We start from the raw sequence: 20,574 nt of genomic DNA, 5'->3' as shown, positions 1-20,574 counted from the left end.
GACTCTGTTGCCCAGGCTGGTCTCAAACTCCTGAACTCAAGTGATCCGCCCACCTCAACCTCCCAAAGTGTTAGGATTACAGGCGTGAGCCACCATGCCCAACCTTAAAAATAATTTTAAATAGAGGCTAACTTTTGTCCTTTTTGTAGGGATGGGGTTTCACCATGTTGCTCAGGCTGGTCTCGAACTCTTATGCTCAAGTGATCCTCCCACCTTGGCCTCCCACAAGTGCTGGGATTACAGTGGCACCCAGCCAAGGCAGTATTTTTTAATTAGTCTGTGTTGGGTGTTAACTACTTAAAACACAGATTAAAGCAGATAGTAATTTATATTTTCTACAAGAGGTGATACACCCTCACTACCTGGTTTTAAAATGGATCCAGCATGTATAACAATATGAAGATACTCAAGCAGTACTGAGCTGTACACTTAAAAATGGTTAAGATGGTAAATGTTATGTTTTTTAAAAAATTAAATAGGCCGGGCACGGTGGCTCACACCTGTAATCCCAGCACTTTGAGAGGCTAAGGCGAGTGGATCACGAGGTCAGGAGTTCAAAACCAGCCTGGCCAAGATAGTGAAACCCCATCTTTATGAAAGAATTTTATATATATATATATATATATGTGTGTGTGTGTGTGTGTATATGTATATGTGTGTGTGTATATATATATATATATATATATATATATATATATATATAAAACATTTCTAATGCTTTTTTCTTCACGAGAATCTCCCTTAGTAATTTTTTAGTTATATTTTTAAAATAGATTTGGGTTCCTTTTTCTCAAAGAACCTGAACTGCCTTCACTTAACTTCTCTACATTTCAGTGCTGCTAGAGATAGAGAAATCAAGGGCATTATTATTGTTAGCACTGCTTTTCAGCCAAAGAGAAGAAACTGAGAGCGACTAAGTATCTTGCTTAAAGCATCACATAGCATAGCTCCTAGGTAGCAAGGCCAGGACGAGAACCTGCACCTCTTGCCTTGCACATGTTCTCACATCCTGTACCTTACCTGGCTGAAGAATAATAAATACTCTCCTAACTTCATGCAGGAGGCGGAACCTAGACCCCTCTTGACCCCTTACATCTCACTCATCGTTAAATTTTAAAATGATGTTCTCTGAAAATTTTACTTTATTGTAGCGATGGCCCTAACACTTGGAAAAAATGCAGCATGAGGATGGGGGTCCAGGCTGATAGGTTTTTCACTTAGCAACTATTTATTTAGTACTCAAAACACACTCGGTGCTAGGGTCAGGCACTGTGGATGAGGAGGGAGTGGGCCAGACAGGGATGAGATGAGCAGGATCAAGCCCAGGGGGATGCCGAGGTACCGGCGCTCCGGCTCCAAGAGATGCGCGCAGCGGAGGCGGGGCACAGTGATCGCGGAGCATCTGGGGACGACTGGCCTGAGGGAGGCCGCCAGTCCCACGGAGACACCCATCGGAGCCGAACCCAAACGCCTCGGAGGAGACTCCCAGGGGAGGGGCTCCGCAGCCGTCGCAGGGCCCAGCCGTTAGTCCCGCCGGTCGCGAGGAAACGGAGGACTCACCAGATACCAGCATTTGCGATTCCCCAAACTCCCTCATCCTCCCGGCCGGAAGTCAACTGCGCTATCCGAGGTGCTCAACCGCCCACTACGCACGCCCCGGCGCACGCCCGCTTGCCGAGCAGCCGGACTGCAGCCCCCGGGATGCACTGCGACGGTATTGACAGATGCAGCAGCCAATAGACGGTAGATGACAACCTCTAGGAGCCAATCCCTTGGGCAGGAGGCGGGCCCTCTCGGTAGTTCCTCAGCAGCCAGTGGGCGTCTCCGCGGCGAGAGGTATGGACGCCGCCCCCAGCCCGTGCTCGCTAGTGCCGGGTCTCGAGTCCCCCGGTCCAGAGTTCCCAGAGAGGTGAGTCCGCTGCGGGTGGGTGCGGGACGCTGGGCAGCTCGAGGTAGTGTTGTCACAGGCGCCAGCCCGAGCTCGCACCGACCGTGGAGTTTAGCTGCGCAGTGGGTTGCGGCAGCTTCGCCAGGCCCGGGGCTGGCTGGGCCGCGGGGCCGCCCTCGAGGCCGGACCCTCCGGGCCTGCGGCGCCTCGGCGGCTAGTAGCAGTCTCGCTCTTGTGCAGGAGGCTCTCCGCTACCTCACACCCCCAGCTGATGCTGTGGCCTTGCTCGGTTGTACCGTTTAGCTCCCGACGACGTGCGTCAGGTCGGTTTCCGCCGGGATGCGGGAGAGTTGGGGCAAGCTACCTGTGACAGCTTGAACTTTTAGGGATTCCGCTCCACCCGCCGGTTAGAGCGTATTTCTCATTTCACCCGAGACCTGCGTGCTTGCTGCTGAAATAAAAGAAGTATTTTTTCTCCAGAGTCCTTTTAGGACGCCATGACTTTTCTCCTTTGCAAAACTGCAAAAAACTGACAGGAAGAAAAAACTCTTCCTCCCAGGGATCGCGTTGTCTTGAGTTTGGGTTAAAGACTAGCAAGTGAGGAGGTTTTGTTTCTGCATCCCGTTCTCCCTAACATCCTGAGAAAACCTTCGTTTCTAGCGTCTTTCTAGCATTCAGAGAGACTTCTCTAGGGTCATGATCACAAAGGCTTAACCCATTGCAAGGAGAGAGTTGTCTCCTGATCCCCAAAATGGCAGCTAAAATGGAGATAACTTTGAGCTCGAACACTGAAGATTCCTCTAAGCAAGAGAGACACATAATAACAAAACTAGAAGAGAAACGGGAGCCTACTCTGCAAAAAAACTGCCCGGATCCTGAGCTCTGCCGCCAGAGCTTCAGACGCTTTTGTTATCAAGAGGTGTCTGGACCCCAAGAGGCGCTCTCCCAGCTCAGACAGCTCTGCCGTCAGTGGCTGCAACCTGAGCTGCACACCAAAGAGCAGATTTTGGAGCTTCTGGTGATGGAGCAGTTCCTGACCATCCTGCCCCCGGAGATCCAGGCTCGGGTCAGGCATCAGTGTCCAGTGAGCAGCAAGGAGATTGTAACCCTCGTGGAAGATTTTCACAGAGCATCCAAGAAACCAAAGCAGTGGGTAAGGAGGGTCCTCTCCCATGATCCTGGGGATTTCTTTTTCATCTGGGTAATGTTTGGTATCTGATCTCTCCCTGTTTAAGGACTGAATCTCAGAAGTGGACTGGATGGCTTCAGAAGTTGCTTCCAGCCTCTATCTGGGAATCTACTCTGAGTTGTAATAGGTTTTTGTTTGTTTGGTTGGTTTTTTGAGACGGAGTTTCGCTCTTGTTACCCAGGCTGGAGTGCAATGGCGCGATCTCGGCTCACCGCAACCTCCGCCTCCTGGGTTCAGGCAATTCTCCTGCCTCAGCCTCCTGATTAGCTGGGATTACAGGTACGCACCACCATGCCCAGCTAATTTTTTTATATTTTCTTTAGTAGAGACGGGGTTTCACCATGTTGACCAGGATGGTCTCGATCTCTTGACCTCATGATCCACCCACCTCGGCCTCCCAAAGTGAGCCACCGTGCCCGGCCTGTAACAGGTTTTTAGAAAACCCAACTACTAGCCAGGCGCAGTGGCTCACTTTGAGAAGACGAGGTGGGCAGATCACCTGAGGTCGGGAGTTCGAGACCAGCCTGACCAACATGGAGAAACGCTGTCTCTACTAAAAATACAAAATTAGCTGGGCATGGTGGCACATGCCTGTAACCCCGGCTCTTCAGGAGGCTGAGGCAGGAGAATCACTTGAACCCGGGAGGTGGAGGTTGCAGTGAGCCGAGATCCAGCCATTGCATTCCAGCCTGGGCAACAAGAATGAAACTCCATCTCAAAAGAAAACAAACAAACAAACAAACAAAAAACCAACTGCTGATACCCAGTGAAGCAGTAGAGGACCAAGGTTCTTAACATTCTTTTTTGCACCTTGTGTTACCAGAAATAATTGTGAGGTTCTTGTATCTTTTAGGTAAGATCTTCTCCAAACTCATTTCCTTAGTGTTCCTACAATCAGAATTCTTAGCAGGCAGGATCACCCTTTTGGGTAGCAGTTGGACTTTGGGGAACTTCATTTCATTGGAAGTTCTAGCTTATTGTGTTTCTAGTGTTTAGCTTACTGTATTTTTTTTTTTTTTTTGAGATGGAGTCTTGCTGTGTTGCCCAGGCTGGAGGGCAGTGGCACCATCTCCGCTCACTGCAACCTCCGTTCACCTCGGGGTTAAAGCAGTTCTTGTGTCTCAGCCTCCAAAGTAGCTAGGATTACAGGCGCCCGACACCATGCTCAGGTAGTTTTTGTATTTTTTAGTAGAGAGGGGGTTTCACCATTTTGGCCAGGCTGGTCTCAAACTCCTGACGTCAAGTGATCCTCCCACCTCAGCCTCTCAAAGTTTTGGGATTATAGGCATGAGCCACCACGCCTGGCCTAGCTTATTGTCTTTTTTGTTTGTAGTTTTTTGTTTGTTTGTTTTTAAGACTGGGTCTCACTGTTGTCACTGAGACTGGAATGCAGTAGCATGGGGTGGGGGGAGGGGTCGCTGCTGCCTCTACCTCTGGCTCAACTGATCCTCCCACCTCAGCCTCTCAAAGTAGTTGGGACTGCAGGTACATGCCACCACAACTGGGTAATTTTTGTACTTTTGTAAAGGCAGAGTTTCTCCACATTGCCTAGGCCGGTCTTGAGTTCTTGGGCTCAAGCAATCCGCCGGTCTTGGCCTCCCAAAGTGCTAGGATTACAGGTGTGAGTCACACCATGACTGGCTTATTGTCTTTTTTTATATTACTATTATTTTTTTTTTTAAATCTTTCTTTCTTTTTTTTTTTTTTTTTTTTTTGAGATGGAGTTTTGCTCTTGTTACCCAGGCTGGAGTACAATGGCGCGATCTCGGCTCACCGCAACCTCCGCCTCCTGGGTTCAGGCAATTCTCCTGCCTCAGCCTCCTGAGTAGCTGGGATTACAGGCACGCGCCACCACGCCCAGCTAATGTTTTGTATTTTTAGTAGAGACGGGGTTTCAACATGTTGACCAGGATGGTCTCAATCTCTCGACCTCGTGATCCACCTGCCTCGGCCTCCCAAAGTGCTGGGATTACAGGCTTGAGCCACCGCGCCCCGCTTGCTTATTGTCATTACATCAGGAAGTTACAGTTCAGTTGGCCAATGTTGCCATTGCTTGCCACTCCCCTCTGGGAAATCAGACCCCAGTCAGGACCTACGCAAGAAACAAACAGCAAGTACTTTGGAAAATAGAACTTGTTAGGGAATGAGGGTGGTGTAGTTCTCTTAGACCCCTGCTACTACTGGGATCTGCTTACCAGGAGAGCCTTTGGCAGAACAATGTATTAGATAAGAAGGGTTTTTAACAGCCCCTCACCATACTGCTTTTTGTTCCTATGGGGCCTATTTCCAGCAGAAGTAGGTAGGAAGGTGGTGTGTAGAGTAGGCATCTGTTGGCCCAGTGTTGTGACTGTTTCTGATGTTTGTGCCAGCAACTACCCTGACGACTTTGACTCAGGCCCTTGAGAAAGGCCCAAGCTTTAGGAGAAGCCACTCAGCTGACTTGCAGCATCCTCATTTGTGTCATTCTACATGCTCTTACCTTTGCTCCTTTTGAGGGTTTCAGTGGTTTCTATGAAAGTTGATCTCTGGATGGTTATCAGCAGTTCCCAAAGTAAATAGGTCATTATATAACAGTGAGAGATGAAGCTCCCCTCAGTCCTGATGGATGGAATTAATGGATGGGGCTTGTTCCTAGGTGGCTGTTTGTATGCAGGGGCAGAAGGTGCTCTTGGAGAAAACTGGATCGCAGCTTGGAGAACAGGAACTGCCAGACTTTCAACCGCAGACTCCTAGGAGAGGTCTCAGGGAGACCTCTCCAGCAGAGTCTTCCCAGGCGGAAGCTTATGACCAGCCGAGCCCCCATCACTGGGAGAAATCCTCGCTCCTCCAGGAACCAACCCCAAAATTGGCTGGGACAGGTAAACACTCTGCTGTTTCTCTCCCGCTCATCAGTCCTTTATCTCCATCAGTGTATCTCATGGTTCTGCAAAGGCATAGATCACATGTGTGTGTGTGTTTTTAAATGTTGTATATAATAGTAGGTGATTATTCCCTAAACAAATTTCACCAATTAGAATGGTGGTGATACTATAAATATGTTTTTATCATTTTCTGTTAATGAATATTTGACAATCCAGTGTATGACAGGATTGTACCTACTTTTCTGTCCCTTTCAGAACTTCTTTTTTTTTTTTTTTGAGACGGAGCCTCGCTCTGTCGCCCAGGCTGGAGTGCAGTGGTGTGATCTTGACTCACCACAACCTCCGCCTCCCAGGTTCAAGTGATTCTCCTGCCTCAGCCTCCTGAGTAGCTGGGATACAGGAACACAACAGCATGCCTGGCTAATTTTTGTATTTTTAGTAGAGACAGGGTTTCACCATGTTGGTCAGGCTGGTCTTGAACTCCTGACCTCATGATCTGCCCACCTCAGCCTCCCATAGTGCTGGGATTACAGGCGTGAGCCACCGCACCTGGCCCAGAGCTTCTTATAGAAAAGACAGATCCAAATATGGCCACAGATGAACTTCCATGCAAGCTATGGTTGTTTCTTACTTAAAATGCTCTCCTGTTTAGAGGGGGCCTGGAAGAGGAAAAGCTCCACCCCATATCATTTATCTTTGTCCTCCTCTGTGATGATGTTTGTACTTTAAATCCTCGAATCGATTTCCCTTTCTCTGATGCGATGCTTGTGTTACTGCTGCCCTTGTATACAATCCTGTGATCTCTAAGCCTGAATGACAGTGACAATTTGGCCAAGCCTGATGATGTGAATATAAGATACAGTCAGCACGTTAGAGAAGAGGGTTATGACAAGACAAAATCCTTATTTTCTTAACATTTGCTACATTCAATGAGGTACTGTGTGTCTTAGTCTCTTCATATATTCGCTGCTAATATAAAATACTAGAGACTAGGTAGTTTATAAACAACAGGAGTTTCTCACAGTTGTAGAGGCAGGGAAGTGTGAGTTCAAGGTGCTATCATGGTTAGGTTCCAGTGAGGGCCCTCTTCCAGATCACAGACTGCCTGCTTCTCAGTCCTCATGTGGTGGAAGGGGAAGACTGGCTCCTGGGAGCCTCTTTCATAAAGGCATTACTCCCCTTCCAGTGAGGGCAGCACCCTCATGACCTAATCAAAGGCCTCACCTCCCAAAAGCCCCACCTCCTAATACTATTACCTTGGGAGTTAGAATTTCATATGAATTTGGGGGAACATAAACATTCAGCCCCTGGCAACCACAGCCTACTTTTTGTCTCTGGATTTGCTTAGCCAGGACATTTTATATAAATGGAATCACATAGGCCGGGCACAGTGGCTTACACCTGTAATCCCAGCACTTTGGGAGGCCAAGGCAAGCAGATCACTTAGGCTAGGGCATTTGAGACCAGCCTGGGAAACATGGCAAAACCCTGTCTCTACAAAGGTACAAAAATAAGTGGGGCATGGTGATGGACGCCTGTAATCCCAGCTACGTGGGTGAGCTGAGGTAGGAGGATCACTTGAACCTGGGAGGTTGAGGCTGCAGTGAACTGAGATTGCGCCATTGCACTCCACCCTGTGTGAAAGTGAGACCCTGTTTCAAATAAATAAATAAATAAATAAATAAATAAATGGAATCACACAATATGTGGTCTTTTGTGTGTGGCTTTTTTTCACTGAGCATGTTTTCAAGTTTTATCCATGCTGTAGCATGAATGAGTGCTTCATTTCTTTTCTGTGGCTGAATAATGTGCATTGTATGAACATATTACATGTTGGTTATCTGTTCATGTTGGCTCAGCTGTTCATAAACTTTTGGGTTGTTTCCACTTTTTGGTTATTATGAAGAATGCTACTATAAACGGGTGTTTTTGTGTAGACATGTTTTCATTTCTCTTGAGTATACACCTAGGAGTGGACTTACCATATGCTAGGTCATTAACTTACAAGGAACTACCAAACTGTTTTCCAAAGGAACTGTTCCATATTACATCCCCACCAATACTGTATGAGGATTCCAATTTCTCCACATTCTTGCTAGCACTTGTTATTGTCTTATATCCATCCTATTAGGTGAAAGTTTTGATTTGAGGTTTTGGTTTACATTTCCCTGATGACTAATGGTGTTGAACATCTTTTCTTGTGCTTATTATCCAATTACATATCTTGTTAGGAAAAATGTTGAGATCCTTTGTTCATTTTTAATTAGGTTATTTGTCTTTTTTTTAATGAGTCTTTTATGTATTCTAGGTAATAGACTCATATATAATTTGCAAATTTTTTCTCTCATTCTGTGAGTTGTCTCACTTTCTTGATAGTGTCCTTTGAAGTACAAGTGTTTTTTATTTTGTTGCAGTCTAATTTATCTGTTTGTTTATGCTTTGGTATCATGTGTAAAATGCCACTGCCTAATCCAAGGGCACAAATATGTATGGCTGTGTTTTCTTCAAAGAGACATAGATTCAGCTCTCACTTTCAGGTGTTTGGTCCATTTTAAGTTAATTTCCCCCATATATAAAGAAAGTGAGTAAATTACTTTTTAAAAAAGTAAATTTTATATATAATTTTGAGGTAGGAATCTGTCTTAATCTGGTTAGGCTGTTATAACAAAATGCATTAGACTTGCCATTTGTAAACAACAGAAATGTATTGCTCACTGTTCTGGATGCTGGGAAGTTCAAGATTAAGGTGCCAGCAGATTTGGTGTTTGGTGAGGGCCCATTCCTCATAAATAGTGCTGGCTGTGAGTCCTCACATGGAAGAAGGGGCAGACTAGCTCTCTTGGGCTTCTTTTATAAGGACACTAATCCCATTTATGAGGACGCCACCCTTATAACCTAATCACCTCCCAGATGCCTCACCTCCCAAGACCACTGCATAGGGGATTAAGTGTCAATATATGTGTGTCAAGGGATGGGGGGAATAAACATGTAGACCATAGCAGGGTCCAACTTCATTCTCTCATATGTGGAAATCCAGTTGTCCTAGTATCATTTATGAAAAAAGCTATTCTTTTCCCTTTGAATTGTCTTGTCAAAAAGCAGTTGACCCTGATTTTATAGGTTGATTATTTACATTTGAATTTAATTAATTAAAATTGAATAAAATTTAAAATTAAATTTTTCAGTCACAGTAGTCACATTTCAGGTGCCCAGTAGCCACATAGTTACGTGTGGCTAGTGGCTGCCACTTTGAACAGCATGCATGCGACTCTGCGTGCACAGGCATACACACACACACATTTTCCACATCAGAAGGAGTCCTTCTCCAGATCCTGTGACTTCCCACAGGCTGTTACAGCTCATCTCCATCCAGACCATCAATCCTTCTGTAATTAGTATATATAGCTAACCTGTATTCCAGTTTCTGAACTCATATACTGTCAAATTTGTAATGAAAGAAAACACTATAGTCTCTGAACTTACCATCTTTTGAGAGAAGGTAGTTGTCAATTAGTGTTTACTAAGTGAGGGGTATTTGTTGAAATAGCTAAGGCACTGGGCTACAACAGTAAAATTTACAATGTTGAGATTTCACCTCTCTTCCTTCTTTCATTCATTAGTTGATACCCAGTTCTGACGGGTTTGCTTTTCCCTGTTCTTCCTTTCCTAAATTTTTCCCTAAAGATAGGAAGGAGGAAGGAGGTTGGAGAACTTGGTTCCTAAATTTAATATAAATCACAGTCACCCCAGGAGCCTGCTAACTGTGCAGATTATCAGGCCCAACCCCCAGAGATTCTGACCCAGCAGCTTTGGGGGAAGGGTGAAGAGCCTGCTTGTTTAAGTGTTCCAGATGATTCTAATGCAAGTTGCCAATGGAGGGCCACCCTTTGAGAAACGTTTCAGAGTATTTCATAACTCTTGCTGAAGTTATTTCTTCCGAGCACAGAAAATGAAGCATTTTCTTTCTAATTATAGAGGCCCCCAGAATGAGAAGTGACAACAAGGAAAATCCACAACAGGAAGGGGCTAAAGGAGCAAAGCCATGTGCAGTGTCAGCTGGCAGATCTAAAGGGAATGGCCTGCTGAGTCCTGAACCAAGAGGGGCAAATATGAGTGAACCTCGGTTGTCACGGAGGCAGGTCAGCCCCCCAAATGCTCAAAAGCCATTTGCTCACTACCAGAGACATTGCAGGGAACTGGAATACATCAGCAGCCCCCTAAAAAGCCACCCATTGAGAGAGCTGAAGAAAAGCAAAGGAGGTAAACGGAACCTGAGCAACCGTTTGCAACATCTTGGTCACCAGTCCACCCGCTCAGCAAAGAAACCCTACAAATGTGATGACTGTGGGAAAAGCTTCACGTGGAATTCAGAGCTGAAGAGACACAAGAGAGTCCACACAGGAGAGAGACCCTACACATGCGGAGAGTGTGGAAACTGCTTTGGGCGGCAGTCAACCCTGAAGCTTCACCAGAGGATCCACACTGGAGAGAAGCCATACCAGTGCGGCCAGTGTGGGAAAAGCTTTCGCCAGAGCTCAAACCTTCACCAGCATCACAGGCTCCACCATGGGGACTGAAAGGAGTACTCCATGCTTTAGATTCATAAGGAAGGTGTTTGTGTTTCTCCTTCCCCTTACTTGCATGTAAATCACAAAGACTGTGTGACTTACAAGGAAAGCAAGACGCCCTTGTGGAATGATGCATATTATGCTGGTGAGGAGGCCCAGAAGAGGCTGACCAGGGCCTGACCATGCATGGTAACAGGGTGAAGAGGTGGCAGGTCTGGGCATTGGGGCAAAAAGAACTTAAGTCTCTGTGGAGAGCAAGGAGTAACAACTGAGAGAGAATAAGGACAACCCTGTAGGTGCTGCTTGTTAAATCATCCCTCTGTTGCTTTATCCTCTAAAATATGTTAAGGCATAAATTCTATATATAATTATGCATTTGCTGTCATACCAGACAATTTTTTTTATCATGCACATACTTCTTTAATAAAGATGAGTGATCTATGATAGTTTCAAGGCAAAGTTCATTAGAAAATAGATCCCTCAATATTCTTTCTCTAATTCCTAGCCATTTATAGCAAAAGATGAATTAAATGAGAATATGCACATTTGTGTGAGAAGAGTTTCCAAGTAATTAGATGGTGTTTTTACAAAAAGAAAAGAAAATTACATTTGAGGGACCTTTTTGTATCAAAGCACCTTTTTTTTTTTTTCTTTTTCTTTTTGGATACAGGGTCTCACTGTTGCCCAGGCTGGTCTCGAACTCCTGGGCTCAAGCAATGCTCCTGCCTTGGCCTTCCAAAGTGCTGAGATTACAAATATGAGCCACCATTCCTGTCCTCAAAGCACCTCTGATTGAGAAAAATAAATCTATACAGTTGCTGCAACCCCAACCTAACACATAAGGAAAAGCTACAGTGAGAAGCAAGCAGTGGACAGTGACTACTAAGGAGATGTAAGAGGGAATTCTTCCCACTCTCTTTTCTCGCTTAGCCCAGTAGCCTTAAGAATAACAAAATGCAGCAGGGGTGCAGTGGCTCACACATGTAATCCCAGCACTTTGAGAGGCTGAGGCAGGATAACTGATTGATCCCAGGAGTTTAAGTCCAGCCTGGGCAATGTAGCTAAACCCTGTCTCTAGAAAAAAATATTAGCCAGGCATGACAGCACATGCCTATAATCCCAGCTATTCTGGAGGCTGAGGCAAAAGGATTGCTTGAGCCCAGGAGTTACGAGGCTGCAGTGAGCTATGATTGCACCACTGCACTCTAGCTTGGATGAAAGAGTGAGACACCGTCTTGGGGGGGGGGGAAAAAAGGATTGTGATAATGAAAATATTCTAAAACTGGATTATGGTGATGGTTACTAAAAATCATTGAAATGGGTTAATTTTATGATATGTAAATTGTACCTCAATAGCATTTTTTTTGTTTTGTTTTGAGACAGAATCTTGCTCTGTTGCCAGGCTGGAGTGCAGTGGCGCAATCTCGGCTCGCTGCAACCTCCACCTCCTGGGTTCAAGTGATTCTTATTTATTTTATTTTATTTTATTTTTTGAGACGGAGTTTCGCTCTTGTTACCCAGGCTGGAGTGCAATGGCGCGATCTCGGCTCACCGCAACCTCCGCCTCCTGGGTTCAGGCAATTCTCCTGTCTCAGCCTCCTGAGTAGCTGGGATTACAGGCACGAGCCACCATGCCCAGCTAATTTTTTTGTATTTTTAGTAGAGACGGGGTTTCACCACGTTGACCAGGATGGTCTTGATCTCTTGACCTCGTGATCCACCCACCTCGGCCTCCCAAAGTGCTGGGATTACAGGCTTGAGCCACCGCGCCCGGCCGATTCTTATTTTTAAGTGACAAAACATAAAAATGGGTCGTGGAACTAAGCCTGAGAAATATCTAACGCAACCTCCTTGTTTTCTCAAAGTGTAAATTAAAATGCAAATCAGTATACAATTCCTAGCTCATTTCTCAATTTAGAGAAAACTTTTGGCAGATTAGTGCATTCCTGATGCAGAAAATAGAAACACGTAGGTTTTGTTTGTTTGTTTGTTTTTTTGTCTTTTTTAGAGATAGTGTCTCACTCTCTCACTTGGTCGTCCAGGCTGGAGAGCAATATCATCATCATGGCTCACTATACCTTCAACCTTCTGGGCTCAAGTAATCCTTCCGCCTCAGCCTCCCGAGCAGCTGGGACTATAGGAAGACACCACCATGCCTGGCTAATTTTTAATTTTTTTATAGTGACAGAGTCTCACTGTGTTGCCCAGTCTATCCTCGAACACATGGGCTCAAGCCATCCTCTCACCTTGGATTCCCAAAGTGCTGGAATTACAGGTGTGCGCTCAGCAAAGTAACATTCTTCCTTAAACATCAGTATCATCAAATAACTCCCAGTCACCTCAGGGCTGTGGCCTGAGCTCTTCTGCACCCCCAGGAATCTCTTGTTCCTCCTAACTGCTGAGGGACATGTGGACACCTGTGAGTCCTCTTTGGGGCCTCTGCAAACAATCGTTTACTTTGCCTTTAGTTCCTGACACTTCTCACTCCCTCCTGCCTCCTCCCTCTCACAAGAGTTTCCTTCTTTCAAAGCCTTCCCTGAGGAGCCCTAGGCGGGCTTATGTTATATAATTGGGGGCCGGCCTCTCTGTTAGACCTCATACACCAGGGGTGCTCAAACTGGGTGCCCCCCCCAGGGGATGTTTGACAATGTCCAAAGACACTTCTGGTTATGACTAGAAGGGAGGACTGCTACTGGCCTCTAGTGGATACTACTGAACCTCCCACAGTACACAGGACAGCCAGCCCCCACAACAATGACCTTGCTGAACAAATTGATATTCCTGAGGTTGGGAAACTACCATGCACTGTAAAAGCTCTTTCAAGACAAGAACATTGTTTTTTCATAACCAGCTTCTGATTTTAGCTGATGCCCAGCCAAGAGAAACAGAGGTTCAGTAGCTCAACAGTTGAGAATCCCCACTGTACCCATGGTGCCCATTTCTGCCTGAGTTCAGAGATCCTGGTGACTATCTGTTGAATGCACAGATGAGTTTCTGTCTTTTGGGCAGAGGCTTATTAAAGGCCCAGTGGCCATCCTTATAGCTTTTGTAGTCCTTTAGGTACTTCAGGCCCTGATCCCATTCCGATCTGTTATGTTAAACCATGAGGAATTTAGCTTCTATATCTGGCCTGCCCCATACCTGGCTCCATCCTGATGCCTCTCCCTGGTTAAGCCCTCTTTATTTCTCATTGTTTTTCCCCCTCACCCTACTGAAGCCAGGCTGATTTCACTGTTATCCCTTAATAACCTCCAAGTCATAGTGACATCTGTATTAGTACCTACTCGTGTGGTAACAGATGACCACAAGCTTAATGGTTTACAACACAAACTCGGGCCAGGCGTGATGGCTCACACCTGTAATCCCAGCACTCTGGAAAGCCAAAGCAGGTGGATCATCTGAGGTCAGAAGTTCAAGATCTGCCTGGCCAATATGGTGAAACCCCATCTCTACTAAAAATACAAAAATTAGCCGGGTGTGGTGGTGCGTGCCTGTAATCCCAGCTACTCAGGAGGTTGAGGCAGGAGAATCACTTGAATGTGGGAGGTGGAGGTTGCAGTGGGCCGAGATTGTGCCATTGCACTTTTCAGCCTGGGAAACAAGAGTGAAACTCTGACTTAAAAAAAAAAAAAGCAAGGCCGGGCGTAGTGGCTCACGCCTGTAATCCAAGCACTTTGGAGGCCAAGGCGGGCAGATCACCTGAGGTCGGGAGTTCAAGACCAGGCTGACCAACATGGTGAAACCCTGTCTTTAAAAAAAAACAAAAAATACCCCACAAACTTACTGTTGTAGAGGTTAGAAGTCTGAAATTAATTTCACTCAGCCGAAGTCAAGCTGTTAGCAAGGCTGGTTCCTTCTGGAGGCTCTGAGGGGTGAATCTCTTGCCTTGACTTTTTCAGCTTCTAGTAGCTACCCACATTCTTTGGCTCATGGACCTGTCCTCCACCTTCAAAGTGCATCACTCCAATCTCATTCCACCGCCTTCTCCTCTGACTATGACCTTCCTGCCTCCATTGTACAAGGACCATTATGATCACGTTGGGCCCACTGGGATAATCCAGAATAATCTCCTCATCTCAAGATCCTTAACATCTGCAGAGTCCCTTTTGCCATATAAAGTAACCTTTGGCCAGGCACGGTGGCTCACACCTGTAATCCCAGCACTTTGGGAGGCCGAGGCGGGTGGATCACGAGGTCAAGAGATCAAGACCATCCTGGTCAACATGGTGAAACCCCATCTCTACTTAAAAAAAAAAAAAAAAAATTAGCTGGTCCTGGTGGCGCACGCCTGTAGTCCCAGCTACTTGGGAGGCTGAGGCAGGAGAATTGCTTGAACCCAGGAGGCGAAGGTTGCAGTGGGCCGAGATCGCGCCATTGCACTCCAGCCTGGGTAACAAGAGTGAAACTCCATCTCAAAAAAAAAAAAAAAAAAAAAGTAACCTTCATGGGTTCCACTGATTAGGATCTGAACACATTTGGGGTGCCATGACTCAACCTACTACAACTATACATCTTGAATCAACTTAGTTAAAGAGCATCTCTCCTAAAAGAAAAGGAACATAGATTTCTACCTAATTATAAGGGTCAAGGCCAGGCGCAGCGGCTCACGCCTGTAATCCCAGCTCTTTGGGAGGCGGAAGCAAATGAATCACGTGAGGTCAGAAGTTCGAGACCAGCCTGGTAAACATGGTGAAACCCTGTCTTTAATAAAAGTATAAAAATTATGAGTCCCAGCACTTTGGGAGGCCGAGGCAGGTGGATCATGAGGTCAAGAGATCAAGACCATCCTGGTCAACATGGTGAAACCCCGTCTCTACTAAAAATACAAAAAAATTTAGCTGGGCATGGTGGCACGTGCCTGTAATCCCAGCTACTCGGGAGGCTGAGGCAGGAGAATTGCCTGAACCCAGGAGGCGGAGGTTGCGATGAGCTGAGATCGCGCCATTGCACTCCAGCCTGGGTAACAAGAGCGAAACTCCGTCCCAAAAAAAAAAAAAGAAAAAAAATTATTGAGGCATGGTGGCACACGCCTGTAGTCCCAGCTACTCAAAAGGCTGAGGTAGGAGAATCACTTCAGCCCAGGAGGCAGAGTTTGCAATGAGCCGAGATCAAGCCACTGCACTCCAGTCTGGGTGACAGAGCAAGACTCAGTCTAAAAAAAAAAAAAAAAAATGCCAGGGTGGTGGCTCACAAGCCTGTAATCCTAGCACTTTGGGAGGCCGAGACGGGCAGATCATCTGAGGTCAAGAGTTCGACACCAGCCTGGCCAACATGGTGAAACCTCGTCTCTACTACAAAATACAAAAAAGAAAGAAATTAGCTGGGCATGTTGGCGCACATGTTGTCCCAGCTATTCGGGGAGCCTGAGGCAGAAGAACCCAGGAGGCAGAGGTTGCAGTGAGCCAAGATGGCCCCAGTGCACTCCAGCCTGGGTGACAGAGGGAGAATCCGTCTCAAAAAAAAAAGAGCCAAGTCTCCAGCAGGAAACAGACCTAAATCAATTATACAAAATCAAAACTGCAACCACAGCTCCTAAAAGAAATGTTAAACAGTAATGGCATGATAGGGGCTGAGGATCCAATCTGTAAGATAGGAAGATTGACACCCCACCACCCACAAGCATTTTCTTGCCAGGGCAATCACTTGATGACAACAGCAATTCCTCACAGAGATACAACTGAGATACACCTGCAGCATCTACTTGCATATTTTGAGATAGACTCTGATTATCTTCTTGGTATTTGAGGAGACAGATTCAGTAATGTATCTGGAGTTTGTACAGCTCATAGGAAGTTTTAACTCAACTTCCTATGACTTAGAAATTTGATAAGAGTAGATGTCAGGTATTCTTATTACAGGAAAAAAATTTGAGGTTAACTATGTGAGGAGATGGGTATGATGTGTATAAGAACATCATGTTGTACACCTTAAGTAATGTACACACTGTGGCCAGGAAGATGGCTGGCCAGGAGGATGTACCTCTAGTGCACCTTCCATCCTGTCTCCTACTGTCTGGCCACCATACCCTACAACTCAACGCTACTTTCTGATGTGTGCAATGGGATAATGGTGAAATAACCCAGGAAAAGTGCTTAGCACAGGAGGGCTGATACAGGACCAGCACTTGAATAGTGTTAGCCATTTTTATAACTATTTAAATTACCTCTCTGATTCTCTACTCCGATTTACCTTCTTTTGGGGCAGAGTGGGGAGTTGGAGTCTTGCCTTGTTGCCAGGCTGGAGTGAAATGGCACAATCTCAGCTCACTGCAACCTCTGCTTCCTGGGTTCAAGCAATGCTTCTGCCTCAGCCTTCCAAGTAGCTGGGACTACAGGCAAGCACCACCACGCCCAGCCAATTTTTTAGTAGAGACAGGGTTTTACCACACTGGTCAGGATGGTCTCCAACTCTTGACCTCATGATCCACCCACCTCAGCTTCCCAAAGTGCTGGGATAACAGGCATCAGCCACTGCGCCCAGGCTTACCTGTTATTTTTAACCCAAATGCTCACCCTTTCATTGTCTTTTTTTTTAGAGGTAGGGTCTCACTGTGTTGCTCAAGGCTGGAGTACAGTGGCACAATCATGGTTCACTGTAGCCCTGAACTCCTGGACTCAAGTGATCCTTCTGCCAGAGCCTCTTGAGGTAGCTGGGACTATAGGCATGTGCCACCACAGTTGGCTTATAATCATTTTATCTTTTTTTTTTTTTTTTTTCCAGAGACAGAGTCTCACTATGTTACTCAGGCTGGTTTTGAACTTCTGGCCTCAAATAATCTTCCTTGCTTGGCCTCCCAAAGTGCTGGGATTACAGGCATGAGCCACTATGCCTTGTCACCTCTGATCTTCTTTTAATAGTATCCTAAGTATCCCTTGCAGAGTCCCACTCTTCCTTCACAGTTAATCCTGTGATTTTGGTAAAACTGACCCCAACTCCAGGACAGCATGTGAGAATCTAACCTGAACAATCATTCTACTCCATCTTCCTGGCCATAGTGTGTACAACACTTAAGGTGTACAATATGATGTTCTGATATACATATACATAGTGAAATGATTACTATAGTCAAGCAAATTAATATATCCATCTCCTCACAGTTACCTTAAATTTTTTTCCTATAGAAAGAATACATGAAATCTACTCTTAAATTTCCAATACTATGTTTTTAAGTATAATCATCATACTGTCATCAGCTCTCTTGATTTACAGATCCTACATAACTGCAACTTTGTACCCTCTCAACTACATTTCCCCATTCCCTCCCCTACACCCCCACCATAATTCTACTCTGTTTTTTGTTGTTGTTGTTGTTGTTTTTTGTTTTGTTTTGTTTTGTTTTTTTGCAGGGACAGCATCTCACTCTGTTGCCCAGGCTGGAGTGCAGTGGTATGATCTCAGCTCACTGCAACCTCCACCGCCCAGGTTCAAGCAACTCTCCTCCTTCAGCCTCCTGAGCAGCTGGGATTACAGGCATGCACCACTATGCCCAGCTAATTTCTGTATTTTTAGTAAAAATTGAGTTTCACCACGTTGCTCAGGCTGGTCTCAAATTCCTGACCACAGGTGATCTACCCACCTCTGCCTCCCAAAGTGCTGGGATTACAGGCATGAGCCACCATGCCCACCCTACTGTTTTTATTTGGCTTTTTTAGATTTCATGTGTAAGCGAGATCATGAATTTTTTTTTTTTTTTTTGAGACAGAGTCTTGCTCTGTCATCCAGGCTGGAGTGCAGTGGCACAATCTTGGCTCACTGCAACCTCTGCCTCCCAGATTCAAGTGATTCTTCTGCCTCAGCCTCCAGAGTAGCTGGGACTACAGGCATGTGCCAAAACACCCAGCTAATTTTTGTATTTTTAGCAGAGACAGGGTTTCCTTATATTGGCCAAGCTAGTATTGAACTCCTGATCTTGTGATCTGCTGGTCTTGGCCTCCCAAAGTGCTGGTATTACAGGCATGAGCCACCACGCCCGGCCTATGAAGTATTTTTTCTATGTCTAGCTTACTTCACTTAGCACAACATCCAACAGGTTGATCCATGTTGTCGAAAATGGTAGAATTTTTTTTTTTTTTTTCTGAGACAGGGTCTTGCTGTCACCCAGGCTGGAGTGTAGTGGTGCAGTCATAGCTTACAGCAGTTCTGACCTCCCAGAATCAAGTCATCCTCCCCGAATCAAGTCATCCTCTCCACTCAGCTTCCCAAGTAGCTAGGGCTATAGGTGTGTGCTACCACACATGGCTTATTTTATAAAACGTTTATTTTTTGTAGATGCACTGTCTCACTATGTTACCCAGGCTGGTCTCAAACTTCTGAGCTCAAGCAATCTACCCACCTTGGCCTCCCTAAGTGCTGGGATTACAGGTGTGAGCCACTGCACCCAGCAGATAGATCTCTCTTTTTTTTTTTTTCTGAGATGGTGCCTCACTCTGTCACCAGGCTGGAGTGCAGTGGCACGATCTTGGCTCACTGCAATATCCACCTCCCAGGTTCAAGCGATTCCCCTGCCTCAGCCTCTGAGTAGCTGGGACTACAGGCACACACCCCCATGCCCGGCTAATTTTTTGTATTTTAATAGAGACAAGGTTTTACCATATTGGGCAGGATGGTTTGATCTCCTTACTTCATGATCCACCCTCCTCGGCCTCCCAAAATGCTGGGATTACAGGCATGAGCCATGTGCCGAGGCTGATAAATCTCCTTTTTAAGGGTGTATGATGTTCCAGGATGTGTGTGTGTGTGTGTGTGTGTGTGTGTGTGTGTGTGTACTGTTTCTTTATCCATTTATCCACTAGTGGACACTGAGGTTGTTTCCAAGTCTTGGCTGTTGTGAATAATGTCCCTTAGGTATACACAGTATACTTCATAGATACTGAAGCTTTTGATTCCAGACCCGTACAGTAAAGTGAATGTTGCAATAAAATGAATCACACAAATGTTTTGCTTTCCTGGTGAAAATAAAACCTATGTTTATACTATACTGTGGTCTATTAGAAAGTGTGCAAAAGCATTACATCAGATAAACGTAATGCTGATAAGGGTAGTGGCTGCTCAGGATTGGAGTGGCAGCAATAATTTCTTAAAATAAGACAACAATGAAGTTTGCCAAATCAGTTGACTCTTCAATTCCTAAAAGATTTCTCCATAGCATGTGATGCAGGGTAACAACAGAGTAGAACTTTTAAAATGAGTCGTCTTCTCAAACCCTGCTGCTGCTGCATTAACTAGGTTTATGTAATATTCTAAATACTGTGTTGTGTGTTGTCATTTCAACAACTGTTCACAGCATCTTCACTAACAGTAGATTGCATCTCCAAAAAAAAAAAAAAAAAAAAAATTGTAGGCTGGACAGAGTAGATCATGTCTGTAATCCCAGCAGTTTGGGAGACCAAGACAGGACTGCTTGAACCCAGGTGTTAAGACAGGGAAGACCCTATCGCTACAAAAAAAAAGAAATTAAAAAATTAGCTGGGCATGATGGTGCACACCTGTAGTCCCAGCGACTTGGGAGCCTGAGGTGAGAAGATCGCTTGAGCCTAGGAGGATGAGGCTGCAGTGAGTCCTGATTGTGCCACTGTACTTCAGCCAGAGTGACAGAGCAAAACCGTCTCAAAAAACAAAATGGTTGGGTGCCCTGGCTCATACCTGTAATCCCAGCACTTTGAGAGGCCAAGGCAGGCAGATCACTTGAGGTCAGGAGTTTCAGACAAGCCTGGCCAACATGGCAAAACCCATCTCCACAAAAAATAAAAAAATTAGCTGGGTGGGCTGGGCGCAGTGGCTCACGCCTGTAATCCTAGCACTTTGGGAGGCTTAAGTGGGTGGATTACTTGAGGTCAGGAGTTCAAGACCAGCCTGGCCATCATGGTGAAACCCCATCTTTAAAAAAAAAAAAAATTAGCTGGGTGTGGTGGCATGTGCCTGTAGTCCCAGCTACTCAGGAGGCTGAGGCAGAAGAATCGCTTGAACTCAGGAGTTGGGGGTTGCAGTGAGCGAGATCATGCCAGTACACTCCAGCCTGGGCAACCCAGTGAGACTCTGTCTCAAAAAGCAAAAACAAAACAAAATACT

The 20,574-nt window shown here is 45.7% G+C and overlaps 1 protein-coding gene across 2 annotated transcripts; it reads left to right on the top strand.

Moving 5' to 3' along the window:
• Positions 1–1,669: 1,669 nt before the first annotated feature.
• Positions 1,670–10,947, top strand: ZNF174 (zinc finger protein 174). Of its 2 annotated transcripts, XM_010339119.3 has the most exons (4): positions 1,682–1,909; positions 2,192–3,041; positions 5,713–5,935; positions 9,914–10,947. In XM_010339119.3, the coding sequence occupies exons 2-4, from the start codon at positions 2,640–2,642 to the stop codon at positions 10,513–10,515; spliced, it is 1,227 nt and encodes a 408-aa protein (XP_010337421.1). In that variant the 5' UTR covers positions 1,682–1,909; positions 2,192–2,639; the 3' UTR covers positions 10,516–10,947. The 2 variants fall into 2 exon arrangements, with proteins under 2 accessions (XP_074237784.1, XP_010337421.1); XM_074381683.1 differs by lacking the exon at positions 2,192–3,041 and having other exon boundaries at positions 1,670–1,909.
• The last annotated feature ends 9,627 nt before the right edge of the window (positions 10,948–20,574 follow it).

The sequence above is a fragment of the Saimiri boliviensis genome, chromosome 12 (assembly GCF_048565385.1).
Source record: "Saimiri boliviensis isolate mSaiBol1 chromosome 12, mSaiBol1.pri, whole genome shotgun sequence".
NCBI lineage: Eukaryota > Metazoa > Chordata > Mammalia > Primates > Cebidae > Saimiri > Saimiri boliviensis.
The sequence above is the reverse complement of the archived record's forward strand: the minus strand, read 5'-3'. Positions and strand labels throughout refer to the sequence as shown.